This window comes from Athene noctua, chromosome 4, assembly GCF_965140245.1.
Source record: "Athene noctua chromosome 4, bAthNoc1.hap1.1, whole genome shotgun sequence".
NCBI lineage: Eukaryota > Metazoa > Chordata > Aves > Strigiformes > Strigidae > Athene > Athene noctua.
In genome coordinates, this window is record NC_134040.1 from 10,723,434 (window position 1) to 10,737,933 (window position 14,500).

Below are 14,500 nucleotides of genomic sequence, written 5' to 3' on the forward strand. Positions count from 1 at the left end.
AGGCAGGGGCGGAGCGGGCTGAGGCGGGCGGAGGAGGGAGGTAGAGCCATGGTCGGGGCGGGCGGTTGCTGCCCGCTTCTTGCCTCCGCCCTCGGGGAGGGGGAGGCCGGTGCCGGGGCGAGCAGCGGGTGATGGGGAAGAGGCGAGCGCAGCGCTGAGGTCCTGCGGGGCCGGATGAGCGGAGGCTTGGCGTCGCGGCGGTGGCGGGGCTGGAGGAGGGGGCGAAGGAGGCAGTAGGGGCGGCCTCCACTCCGGCTGCCCTGAGGGGAAGGAGCCCCCGACCATGGAAATCGAGAACATCGTGGCCAACACGGTGCTGCTGAAAGCCCGGGAGGGTGAGAGCCGCGGGGGAGGCGAGGGGGGAGGAGAAGCGAGAGGGCGAGGCGGGGCGGGCTGGGCACGTACCGAGGGGGAGGAAGAGGGGCTGAGGTGAGGGGGAAAGGGGCCAGCGAGGAGCGGGGAGAGGAAGTGATGGAGGAGGAGCGGGTGGGGAGGGAGGAGAGGCCGCCGGGCAGGGGGTCCGGGCGGGGCGGCGGACCCCGCCGCGGGGGTGGCCCGAGTTCTCCCCGCCGCGGCGGGCCGGGCGCTGAGTCCCGGGCGGTGCCCTGAGGCACCTGCCCTGCTCCTCCCGCGGGATGAATTTGGAGTTCTGGCTTGCGGCTGGCTTCTAAAAAAAACCAAAACCCTTGTCTCCTTCCCCTGTCGGGCTTTAGATTCAAATGGTGTTTTAACCGGATGTTTTAAGAAGATCGTTAATCTGTAGTTCTCAGTTTATTTGTAAATATCTACGCATATGGATATAAAGGACGAAGTGACATAAATCTTCTCCGGAAGAACCTTGCAGTCTATCTGGCTGAAAGTTCTGGCTGTGAAAAACATAGCTGGTGAATGCTACCTGTATTCTGCAGTCGACTATTTTGTATTAACCTAATATTAAAGTGTGCTGTTTTCCATTAGATTAAGATTTAGAGTTTGCTTCCCCAGAACATCTTGACTTGAAGATTCCTTCCCCAGCTAACAAACATTTTGGACAGATAATGAAATCTAGTCTAGCACGTGGTTGCTGTTTAAAAAAAAAAAGTCCTGAAATAAGATTGTCCCACTGCTTTTTCATGTATATAACTGTCCATTAAATAGCCACTTGAAAGCCTCCCCAGATTACCACTGTACTCAGTGCGGAGTATGTTTTTCAACTATGAAATGTGCATATTCTTTTTGGATTCGATCCTGCTGTTCTTAATTGTGTTGAGAAGTCCCATTAGTTTAGCTGGAGCTCTTTAAAGTGAGTAAGAACAACAGAATCTGCCCCTGTATGTTTTGCAAGTTCCTCCAACTCTAAATGGGTTTGGCACTTACGCCATATGTGTATCCAGTGAAATTTGCCTTAAGCAGCAAAAGAGGAAAATCAGCATTTTGACTTTGAAGTAGGGTTTAAAAAACAGAACAGTGATCACAATTTTGGGCCATTTCCCAACCTTAGCTGAAAAGACCACCTCAAACTAGAGGACATGTTTTGGCTGGTTTCACTGACGGTAACATGTCTGTGGTGGTGCTGCCTGAATTTGGAGTCTGCATTGAAGTGATCTGAGAAACGAAAGGAAAGTAGAATCTGGCTCAAAACTTTACTGTGCCCAATTCCTCACCACAAAGAGTGGAGTGGTAATCTGGAAAGGCTTTTAAGTGGCTGCTTAATGTCAGGTTGCCTCTTTAGCGAAGGTTTCACTATGTTTAAAATAAATTATAGTGGTAGAACTGACCAAACAAGATATTTTAATGAACTAAATGAAAGTCTGACAGCAGCTGATGTGAAGAAGATCACTTCTACCTGATGTGAAACTTAAAAAAGTAATGGTAATAAGCTGTTACTCTTTTGTAACTTCAATTGACCTGGGCTCTGTTGTGTAAGCGTGTAAAAAATACGATTTCTGGCTTTGAAACTGTGAAACTCCGTTGATCAACTGGTAGAAGGTCTTTTACCTTTTCAGGTCTGAGTTCCTGTGCATTGGGTACTTTTTTACATCACATTTTTCAAAATACTCCTTGAAATGAAAGTATTTTCTGTGTGTTGCATGCTCTGGCTGGTCTGGGAATGTCTGATTTACTCCATCTGTCAGGACCTTCCATAAAATCCCTGTCCCAGCTCTATTCTTATGTGCCCAGTAGACTCCAAGGGAATGGGATTTGCAAAACTGGTATGTAAAGTAGATATTTTACTGAAATGTATTCTTTGCTAAAAGGTCCTCACAGTTGTGACAGAAGAGCAGACCTTTACCTTCCTGCGTTCCTATTATCTCACTGTATAGTGTATGGAGAGGTGGGATAGCATGGAAAAGTGCAGAATTATGGTTTCTCATGACAGAAAGCAAAATCCTAAGACAATATCAGCTTCACTTATTTTCATGTGTAGGCTTGAGCCACATCAGTAATCCTTTTTCTAATTTCTTGGTGTGTTAAAGATTGGGTAAGAGAAGCTCTTGACCTGGGTAAATGTTTCAGTTGTAAAAGCAAAAGAAATAAGATGTAAAGTACTGTGCTCTTATTTTTCAGTGGCATGTTGAAAGAAATCAATGTAAGCTTAATTACAGCTTGCACAGGTCAGTCTCAGTCTAACTTGAGATTCCTTCATGATGAAGATAAGAATAGAGACAGATTGTACTCTTGAAAGCATCTTACAAAGTCTTTTAGCTGTAGGGGTATGTCATCTTCATTTTGAAAATATAGAAACTGAATTAAAGATGTTGTGTACTTGTCCTCATCTGGTGAAAGGGTATGGCAGAGGCTTAATGAGAATTCAGAAATGCCTGGTCAATAACACCAAGTCAAAACAAATCATACAAATCAACACCAAGTCAAACCTGAGCACATAAACCAGACCTAACAGCCAAAATTATGATCCCAGATTTGCACTCGTAATTTTCCTCTAATTTTAGGTATTCTAATACTTCTGGATGTGAATTTTCTTAGGATATGAACATCATTTGGGTTTTACATTTGCAGGTGTGTGGAATTAGTACGCCTTGAACAGCTATCTTCATGTCTACTGTTTAAATCTGATTTGATATGCAGAAAGTAAATCTGATCTATGTAATTAGGGAGCCAGGAACTAAGTAGTGTGCTTAGACAAAATGCATCTTTTACTGCTACTTTCTTCTACAGAATAAAGCCAAAATGGTATTGCTGTATTTCTAGACTAAATACTATTTTCTCACTAATAGTCTTACTGTTAAATTATTTCATTGGAGGCGTGTATCTTCTAATTCAATTTGCATGATGATAACATTGATTTATAAGAGTTTACTAGTCATGTTTTTCAGGCCAGATCAAACCTTAGCTTCTCTCTAGCCTCAAAACTTTAAATTTTGTCTTATGATGCTATGCTCTAAAAGGATATTTCAAACCTTTTCATAAAACAGATTATTTTAATAGAAGCCTCTTTCCCATAAAGAATCGTAGTATCTCTGTAGCAACTACAACACTTCTTTATGTGAAGAAGGAAAGCTACGAGGATTCCTTATCTTCTTTTAATACAGCTTTGTAAATAATCAAATGCTAGTTCTTCACGCATGTGGGTGTTAGAGATGGCTCATGACTCTTATATGTACCTACTGCTAGAAAATATTGTGATGACACAAAGTCAGGAGTTTTTTCTTTCCTTGTCCGCTTTTCCAGTTGACCTGCTCATGCCAAGAGCTAACCTGTTTGTGGAGGGATTTGCCTCTGGGTGAAAACTGTAGTACAAAGTGTTCTGGGTTTTCCCGTCCCAGTTTCCTGGGATACGTGGCCTTTTGTGCCAATCCAGCTCTTTCCTCTTGTGCAGACATTACTTTTTGAGGGAAATCTGTATGTGCGAAAGAAAAACGGAGAACTTCCCCTTAAGGTGAACCCAATGGTGGAACAAGCACAAGTGACTCAGTAGAGAAACAAGAGATTATAAAGCAAACTCAAAGTTGATCTTATGAGCACAGAAGTGCAGCAACTGAGATAGAAAACCAGTTAAGTATTGTGATATATGAACTGTAAGGTAGATGGTGCAAAAGCTTGCAATTTTATGATCTTCTTACTGAGATTTTCACATACAGGGATTTTTATGTGTAAAAGAATAATGTGCAGCAATATGACTCCTAGTTTTGTGTAAGAGCAGAGGAATGAACACATTCATTTTTTTCCTAGCAGAAATATCTTTGAAATTAGTGTCTCTTGAAGGACATTGAAGAATTAATCCCATAAATGGGAACAAATAGAAAATATAAACTTGGTTATTCTGAAAAAAATCTGAAAATTCACAGAAATGTCTTATATTACAATCACTTTTCTATTTATTTATATTTGTATGTTCTGTTTTTCATAATTATTTCAGTCAGTCTCATTAAATCCTTTGAGTGTCTGTAAGCCCCAAATTCATTTCAGCATCCCACACATAGTCTGTGATGTTTTGAAGGAAAGAAATTAATCACTGTATGTTTTTAAACTGCTTAGGAGCCATCCTTTTTTCATTGCCTACAGTAATAGTCTCCAAAAATTATGTCCAAAGGGTAGATCTGTAGTTCCTTTGAAGTCAGTGGCAGTTCACTCCAATTGAGGATCCATGCCAAGAGTATGTTTTAAGCATACCTGGTCCATTTGCATCCACTTTAAAATTCATTTATATGGCTCTAGCAGGAGCAGTTCGTGAATAAGAATTGGGTCTGCTGTTAGGCATATAATATCCTCTGTGTCATCAGTGATTTAGGCTAAATTAAGATCATGCCTTAAGCAAATTTTTCCCCAAGCTCTTGGTTGTATTGGTTCTAGCCTGTGGTTGCAGAATGGGTAAGATAGTTTCCAGTTGGATCCGTGAACCGGTCTAGGGTGTGTGGTTTGTTGTGGTGGGTTTTATTCTATCTTGTTGGGCATTTTGGGTTTGGGGTTTTCTTCCCAAAATTAGTTTTCAGATGGATCAGCGAGCTCCTGCAGATTTGATAATTGTTAGGTGTAGCCCAAGGATGGAGTTAGCAGGAACCTTACAGTAACAGAATGTGATAACAGTTTGGCTTGAGTAAATCCTGAAAGATACTTTTTTCAGAATTGGAATTGTGTTAGTGTAGCACTCTTCACAAAAAAATAAGTAGTCCACTCAAATTGTGTTTGATCTGTATAGCTTTAAAAACAACTGGAATAATTTTGCAAGCAAACTACATCCTACTTTTGCTTGCAGTATAAGGTAATAACTCAGAATGGTATTGGTGGTGATACATAGGCACGTATCCTATAAAGTGTGTATTTGTAACTAGGAAGAAAATTCTGAGGAGATTAATCAGATCACTGCAGTTTGACTATCAAACTGCACCAAAATCTTTAACTACTTAAGGAGTATGGACAAATGGGAAACCAAGACACCCTCACACCCAGAAAGTCCATTTACCAGCAGCAAATACAAATTTTAACACGAGTGCCGTGAGTTTTTGCAGTTGCTGTTATTTTTGTCTCTTCTTCCCTTATTTGCCTCCTATGTTCTATTGCAGTCCCTTATTGCATTGTGCTTTAAATTGCTGTAAACTCATTGTGGCAGGAAACATGTCTTCCTGTGTTTGTACAGAATTATGCACAATGTCTGCCTTTTTGTCCTTTATTTAATGAACTGCAAGAAGAATGCATGTGGGCATATTGGAATCTAAATAATTACATTTACTAAATAAACAACATGAGAGGTCTCATTATTGATACACACTGCTGCTTTGGTTATTTCAAATGTGGCAATTATAACTAGAGGTTTCACAATCTACTTAAAGGAATTTTACTTCTTTTCTATCTGTTGCGGTCTTGATGTACCATCATAAAAAAGTCCTTGTTTGTCAAGGAGTTGTCTGTAAAATTGGAGTTTTCTTACTGTTGGGTTGTTTTTTTTCTCTAGTAAATCCTGTTTGTTGAGTTGTTATAGACATTTCAAAATGAAATGTATACACAGATGTTACATTGTTTGCAAAATTAGATTAATGTGTTCTGTTTCAGATTAGTTACATTTACTTGAGTTGATACAAGTCTTTCAAACCTAATTTCTGAAGAAGTGGAGAAAGTCCAGCATGTATGCACTAGCATTCTTGAATGTGCACATGATTACTGAAATTGTATATAGAGTTGATGTGAAGAACCAGTTGTTCAAGTGGTTATAGTGGTGGGAACAATAAATGATTGTGTGTATAAACAGGCTGCACGAATGCTCACATAGATACGTGGGGTTTTTAACTGCTTACAGAGTTACTGCTCTAACAGTCAGATGAACAAGAGGACTGGAGCATTACCTTGCTGAAGTCCAACCTTAGGCACTTGAATCCAGGAGTGTGAGGAATATTATCTTAAAAATGCCATAACAATCTGTGATCTATAGTTGTCTTTCGTGTGTGTTTATTGAACTGCTTGTATTTTTGCTTCTGTTTGTGTTCAGAAATGCCTTGGCCTTTAATAACACTGAAGAGTTAGGTGCCTACCTTGTGCTGAAATCTGAAATTTCAGCTAGTTGATTCTGGTAAACTTGCTGAGAGTCAGACAGATTATCTGTATCATACTTCTGGAAGAAATTCTTCCCCTATATAAGAGATGCCGCTCTGTTAAGCCTAGTTGTTAAACTGTGACCAGGCTTGCTTTTCAAGCAACTGAGATATCAAAAAATATGACGTGCACAATGGAGAAGGTTGCAGAGACCCCACAAAGCAGTACTGCATGAGCTCTCTCTAGAGCTGGAAGCATGACAGCCTTCCTCAAGAGATGGTATGTGTGAACTTGTCTCCTAGCATGAAGTCAGGGGTGCTTCAGTGTTACTGTTCTGATCTGACAACCTGAGTTTTAATTCCACGGTGTTCTGTGTCTTGAAGGTGGATCTTGCACAGCAAGGGCATACCGTCAACATTTGTTACTTAATGGGCAGTGTTTATAAATGTCTTTGTAGGGTAAGGCCAGAGTTGAACAGGAATGCTTTGATTTTTCAGTGAAAGGTTTTAATCCTTATTATGAGTGGTTTGAAGGAAAATGCATCTGTAAGTAGGAGAAGATCTGAATTCATTAGAGTTTAAAATCTGTTAGGAAACTTGACTGCAACTTTCTCTGTTGTGGGAAAGATGTATTGTATGATAGTGTGTGTACCCAGTTATTCTCATGCATCTCAGTGTAGATGATGGGCAGCTTCTGCATCAGTTCTTTTGCATTTTTCATTGAACAAATCGATTGATTTATACAGTTAAAGACAGGCTGTAAGTTGTCCTATTGTTACAGTTTTATGCTTTCAGAGTTTATCTGGGTGTGGTCTACGATGTATTTCTCAGCTGGTATCTGACAATCTGGTTTGTGGAATCAGTTTTGCAAGAATGATGTTGTAGCAATCATGCACCCCTAGTGCTACATAGCAGTGTGCTTCTCAACCACAGAGAGACATTGCTTGCCCTTTACAGGCAGGAAAGCTGAAGCAGAATCTTAGTGTCAGTGCAGTAGCTACTGAATCTTACCACATATAGTCTGTGTAGCTTTATTAGCCAAGGATAGTATGGTGCTTCTCACTATTTTCATTCCATAGGTCAGAATCCAAGTGTTCTGTCTCAAGGAAGACTGACTAATAATGTTCAGTGAACATTGTGCTCAGTGAAATGAGAGTCACGCTACAAATCCTGTCTGTAAGGAAGATCATTGTGGCTGTGGGAAGTCCATCCGATGACCTGAAAAATATTCTTAGTTGTCTAAATCTGTTTCTACACCAGATTGCTTTGTTTTGCCACAGAAGTTTCTCTTTTTGCAACTAGCTGTGTTTTTGCTGATGAATAAGCCAACCACCTTGCCTTACTTAATTTTTTCAAATGTTTTTCTGAAGTTTTAAAAAAAGAAAAAGTTGAAAAATGAAATTTGAAAAGTTGAAAATATCTTTCCATAACATATTCTAATGCAATGACCTAACAGAATTTAGTACACATCTTTTTACGAAAGGAAAACATGTAATGAGGTAAATACTGAAATTCGAACTCTAAGTAGTAATCTGGGGAGGAGAAGGTAAGGTTCTCATGTACCTGAAAATGTAATTGCAGTGTTTCCTCATTGTAATGGCAAATTGCTGCATCCACCCTTCTCTTGGTAAAAGATGAATCGCTTCAAGTTGGACATTGTTCTAGCCAGCAATTACATCTGAGAGAGGCAAAAGTGGCAATTCAGCTGAACCACATAGGTCAACCATAAAGCAGATTAACCTAATGGCTATGCTGCTTCTGTGTTGGAAAGTAAGCTGTTGGTCTTCCTGCAAGAATTTTATCTGAAGTATTTTAGAATGACATCCAGAATAGAAGCTCTGAAATCAATATTAAGACACTTACAAACCACAACTATTATAATTTGATTTGATACTTCTTTTAAACTGCCTCAGAAATGGAAAAGGAGTTTGCGATCAGGGAATATTATGACAAACAAATTGGCCTCTTCCCTTAACTTTTACCAGAAGTGGCTAATTTATCTGTAAGTGATGTAGGTCATGGATTCTCTTTAGAACAGTGGGACATACAGACTTTTTCTGTGCATTTGCTGAAAATGTAAGAACAACCAGTTCAAAGAAGAGAGAACATGTTGATTTAGTTGATACACAAGAATCAAGTGCATAAGAGTATCATTAATAAATTATATGTAGTCTTTATTGACTTCTATAGGATGGTGAATTCAATTGCATTCTAGCATGTTGTCTCTTTCCGTAAAAGGAAGTTCATAATGGTCACATAGTAAGTAACTGGCCAAGTATTTGGGGCAAAATACAGCAGACTTCCTTGTGTTGGACTTGAAGTATAATGGACCAGTGATCTTCTTTTTTTTGGTTTGGGTTTTTGCTGTGGTTTGTTGTGGTTTCTTGGGGTTTTTTTTGTGTTGTTTTGTTGTTGTTTTTTTTTTTTTTTTTTCCTTTTGACTGTGCTTCAGAATATGCTAATACTTGGCATATATCACAACTCAGTTTTACTTTTTCCAAACAGCATTGGCGTATGAATTTAGGTCAGTTTATCTTTCTTGGTCAATACTGGTTGTACTGTGTCATGCACAAATGAGTCTTTCTGAACAGTTTCTAACAGAAAAAAAAAAAACACTTCTGTGGACCTTGCAGCTTAGTGTATTTTTCAGTTACATGGTTAAAAATTAGGTTGGTGCTTCTGTCCACTCTTTTTCATGACCACATAATAATATATACTCGGTCCTTTTCTATTCAGTGTATGTGTACAGGCTATCTATGTTAGTATTCCTTGATTTTGTTTGTGTTCAGTTCTGTTAGAAATGCTCTTTGCTCTGTATAGTTTGATTTTTCTTCAAGCGTATATTGAACTTCTTTTTAACATCAAAAATATTTTGTTAAAATAGTTGGAGTTTGTTTAAATGGTGCTGATAACTACAGCTTCATGATTAGTTCTAGTACTGCATGAAGAATGAGGGGGGCGGCAGTAGATTTGATATATTTGTATTCTAAAATATTTTGGAAGGTGAATGACAAAGCAACATGAGGAAATGAAATGCAGAAGGTTTTGTAGAAAGCAGGTATCAGTTCAAAGAATCTCTGAGAATCAACTTTTTAAGGTTTTGTATTCCTTATTTGTTACTCTTCTAGTGCTACTTGAGTTGAGAATATTTTGTTGCAGTAGCACAGTGAGACGTCAGTGTTCCTGTTAGTGTAAATTTGGTATGAGCTAAGGTTCACTAAGCTGCAGCTTCTCAGACTGCAACCGCAGAACTCATCAAGAAGCTGTATGTTTGAGAGAAAGGGGTTATTTTCAATACGTGTTTTATTACTCTGAAGATGTTAGTTCCTTTCTCCCTAACGATTTAATTCTGTCAGAGTTGAGTACTGTTTGCTGCTTGGTTTCTATTCGGGTTACATAGGGTAACTCCCTTCCTTTCTCTCCCATTGTGGTTAACAGTACATACTGCTTTGGTACAGTTAGAAAGTTTCTGTGCCGTTTTGCTACTGTTTTGTCCTGTGGAAACGCATCTGGCCATATCGCTTCGTAAAATCTTCTTTTATAATATTTTGCAGCACGAAAATTGCTCTTCCGCTGAAATGTTTTGCAGTGAAATACATACATATGTTCCTGTATCTATCTCTGTTTTTTCTGATAAGTATGCATTTATTCTGTAGATGTAATTGGCTTCTTCAGGTGAAAGTAATGTACTAAAATTCCAATTTAATGTAGAAAATGGATCAGCTATATATTTTGAGAAACATTGAGGAAAATACTGTAGTACTCTTTAAAAATCAGTTTAATACTAGTGCTGTGAATCTGAAGCATTGAAAAGATCTGAAATCCTACAACAGTTAAATTCTTCCTGATATCCTGTATCCTCCTGTAGTCTGGAATAAATGGTGTGTGTTTGAGCAGTGCTCGTTCATTTACTAGTGGGGTTTACTCTTTTACTATTACTGCCCTTAAAAAAAAGAACGAAAATATTTATGTACATCTTGATTATCCAAAAATATGTTTTAAGATGTTTGTTCTATGTATTTTGTTACTCAATTATAATATCTTCCATTCTTCACTATGGTTGAGAGATAATTCTCAAATTTTTTTTGTTTGTTTTTGATGTTTCAGTTTTGTTTGTAATTTTCAGAATCCTAGATATTTGCCTTGTCTCTGCAGAGATATTCTGTATGTACGACCAAACTATGAAATACTTGTCTTGCAAAAGACTTACTTCATTTTTTAGTGTTTCATATAAAAGTTCTTCTGTATCAAGTTGGTCAGACAGTGGAATAGGCTGCCCAGGGAGGTGGTGGAGTCACCATCCCTGGGTGTGGTTAAGGGTCATTTAGATGAGATGCTGGGGGATATGGTGTAGGGGAGAACTTGTAGAGTAGGACTGATGGTTGGACTCGATGATCCCAAGGGTCTTTTCCAACCTGAATGATTCTGTGATTCTATGAAGTTTGTTATTGATTTGGATATCCTTGTAGGGGGATTTCTTTCTAGGCATGAAAAGCTGTCTGACAGAACTGTGCAGAAGTGACATAATTTTATGCTGTTAATGTTATATTTAATTTTATTCTGACACAGTATTGTGTTTGACATGACTCATATCTTTTTTTCTAGGCAAACGGAGTGGGCGTAGTAAAAAATGGAAAGAGATGCTGAAGTTGCCGCCTGTTAGTCATTGTGAAGGTATTAGATGCTCAATTGGTAGGTGTCCTATAGAATGGTCTCTGATTTTTTTTTTTTTTAGAAGGAAGGGTAAAAGTTTGGTGGTTAACTGAAAGGATTCTGTCTTGCTTCTGAATGCTAGTTAGCCAAAAAAGCTATTAAACTTATAATGTGATGGAGAATTTATGAGAAGATAAAAGCTGTATCGCAGCTCCTTGTTTGTTAGTGCAAAGTGCTCCTAAAGGATAAATTTACAAAGCCATGAATTAGAAAAATGAATCATGTTGTAATTTGAATGGCATGGTAATATATTTCACGTTTTTCTTAATGTCATTATAATTTTTTAACCTTTTCAGTAATTATTTTGTATTCCTTCTTTCCAAACATTTGTTTGCTTTGGGATTGCTATTTCAGAGTATTGTTGCTTTCCACACCCAACCTAAATGAAACTTAACCATATCATTCAATGTGTTTTTAATAAATGTGGTAGTCTATAAGAGACAAATGTGGCTGGAAGTGAGTGTTTCACTCTTTGGGATCACTTACTGGTTTTGATGTCTTTGTTAAATATGTTAATGTAAAATCTTTATGTTTTAGTGATTTTTTTTTTTATTTTTTTTTTTTTTTCTGGACTATTCTCAAATGGGAGTAAGGACCATGCTGTGACAAAGAAAAAAGTAAATAAATATATTTACTTGTTATTTCTCTCTCAGAAAGAGACTATAACCAGCTTTGTGACAAACAGCCAATAGGAAGACTTCTCTTCAGACAGTTCTGTGATTCCAGACCAGATTTGAAAAGATGCATTGAATTTCTGGATGCAGTGGTAAGCAGTGAGAAATTGGAGATGGATATCAGTAGATGATAGGTGTTTGTAAAAGGTGTGAGTTTTGTGCTGGCTTTGGCTGGGATAGAGTTAATTTTCTTCATCGTAGCTCATGCCTTGCAACGTTTTAGATTTTTTGACCAAAAGAGTGTTGATAACAAGGATGTTTTAGTTATGGCTGAGCAGTGATTACACAGCATCAAGGCCTTTTATGTTTCTCACACCACCCCACCAGCGAGTAGGCTGGGGGTGCACAAGAAACTGGGAGGGGGGACAGCCAGGACAGCTGACCCCAACTGACCAAAGGGTTATTCCATGCCATATGATGCCATGTTCAACAGTAAAGCTGAGGGAAAGGAGGAGGAAGGGGAGAAGTTAAGAGTTATGGTGTTTGTCTTGCCAAGTAGCCGTTACGCATGATGATGAAGCCCTGCTTTCCTGGAAATGGCTAAACATCTGCCTGCTGATGGGAAGAAGGGAATGACTTTCTTAATTTACTTTGCTTGTACAGGCAGCTTTGCATTATCTATTAAACTGCTTTATCTTAACCCACAAGTTTTCTCACTTCCACCCTTCTGATTACCACTGGTGGGGAGTGAGCAAGTGGCTGTGTGGGGCTTAGCTGCCTACTGGTGTTAACACAACAATTTTATAGAATGTTAATTTTCTCTAAACACATCTGTTCACTAATGCTGCATACATGAAAATATAATGTGATTTATTCTTTGCCAACTGTAAAGCTGTGACTTTTTATGAATGTCAAAAAACTCTGGCTCTGTTACTTAAAGGAAGATGTTTAATATTTAGTATAAAATCTCTGACATCTTGGTATGATGACCTACAAAAATTTGGGCATGATGGGTATGAGAGAAATAATTTTAGAAAGACATGCTGGTTGACTTCTTGAGCCTAAAAGGATGTGTACAATGAATATTACTTATGATATTCAGACTTGAAAATGTTGTAAACAGACTTGAAAATGTTGCAACTTGTGTGGAAGCCCTAGGCTAGACAGAATGTGCTAATTAAATAAAAAACAATGGAGATGGAAATTTATGGAAATTCCATCTATGGAAGGACAGAAACCAGGTTTTAGAGACCAAGGAAAAAGGAAGTGTTTTGTCTGGTTACATTTGCATCTTGGTATCTGATGCTAAAGATTAAGGGAAGGAAGGAAGTGTGCCCAAAGCCGTTTTCTGTAAAAAATCCTCAGGCAAAACCCTCATGGGGAGGGGAAAGTAATGAGGAGAGTAGGCAGGCACACAACAGTCCTGAAGAAAAGAGTATAATAGCTCAGAGCTTTTAATTCATTGTCCCTCATATTAATCCAAGCACAGTAAAATGTAGTCTTAAACGGAGATTGCTGCCAAAAGAACAGTTTTCCTCATCCCAACCGATTTTTGTTCTTATATTCAGGGAACAAATGACCAAACAAGATAGTGGTAGGGTAGTGCTGCTGCCTACATGCATCCCAAAATACAGTATCAGAATGCAAGATAATACTGAAAGGTGCAGGGTGTAAGGAAGTATGTGAGATTATTGCTGTGCCCCCCACTTCACTGTATCTTCCTTCCCACTACGGGAATATAAATTGAGGCATTTGATCAGCTAAAAAGGAACCTTAGTGTCAAACCAGTAGAGTTGCCTTTTATTTGTCAGTATCTTTGTGCAATTAAGCTTACTTCCCAGCTGCATTTCACCATATTTTTGTGACTCTTAGGAGCTATCACCAAATTCCAGTTTGGCAGTTGGAGACACAGAATGGATTGAATGGAAATCGAGAACTATGGAGCCAAGTATCCTGAAGTGAATGTAAAGCAGAGCCTTTAATGAGCATAGTGCAATGGGGAGACCATTGGTGACTGTGGTTGTACACTTAATGGTTACAACTTCTGTGCACAGTTTTAGTCCTTAAAAGCTTAGATAAGGAGTAGCAGAATCTTTGGCAGCACAAAAGTGGAAAAAAATCTGAGGCATGACTGTAAGGCAGGGGTGTCTTTGCTCTACAGATGTCATTTTTCAGGTGAAATTGTCTCTAAGAAGTAACTGGTTTATGCTAACTGAAAAGTTTGACTTGTTTTGAACTACACAACCTATAATGTTATGGGGATTGCAACACCTCTGTGAATTAACAAAGACTGTCATAGTTGAGATAATCTGATATAAAGTATGATTTCACAATTTACTTTTTTATTTTTTAACTTTCATTTGAAGAAGTATGCTTGGAAATTCCTGAAAAGAGCTCTCATAAGAGCTAAGATAATTAATTGGTGACTCTCATGGCCTGAAAGCTAGCATGCTGTCTGATCAAGGAAGTGAGATAAAAATACCTACTATCTCTTACCAATGGTTCCTGAGTTGGCCTGATTCCCTTTTCTGGACTGGACTTCAGCAAGCTTGCTCAAGCTTTTTGTGGGGTGGGGGGGTAGTGTTGGGTGGTTTTTTGCTGGTTTTGTTTGTAAGGCAGTAATGTGAAGGGAAAGGTTGTAGGGTTTTTACATTGGGTTTTGCCGGGTTTTTTTATTTTAAATAAATTTCAGACTTAATCTTTCTGAAA

The 14,500-nt window shown here is 38.6% G+C and overlaps 1 protein-coding gene across 4 annotated transcripts in view; it reads left to right on the plus strand.

Annotated features, from left to right (window-relative positions):
* The first annotated feature begins 45 nt into the window (after positions 1-45).
* The window catches only part of GRK4 (G protein-coupled receptor kinase 4), a 43,830-nt gene continuing 29,375 nt past the window's right edge, over positions 46-14,500 (plus strand). For 3 of the 4 annotated variants that reach the window (XR_012633528.1, XM_074904419.1, XM_074904420.1), the window contains exons 1-3: positions 46-335; positions 11,070-11,156; positions 11,831-11,943. Coding sequence is in view for 3 of the 4 variants with exons in the window: in XM_074904419.1 (XP_074760520.1) it covers positions 284-335; positions 11,070-11,156; positions 11,831-11,943 (252 nt within the window). In the remaining variant the exon portion in view is untranslated. Of the gene's footprint in view, positions 354-11,069; positions 11,157-11,830; positions 11,944-14,500 lie in introns of all 4 variants that reach the window. The other variant, XM_074904421.1, reaches the window with a different exon arrangement.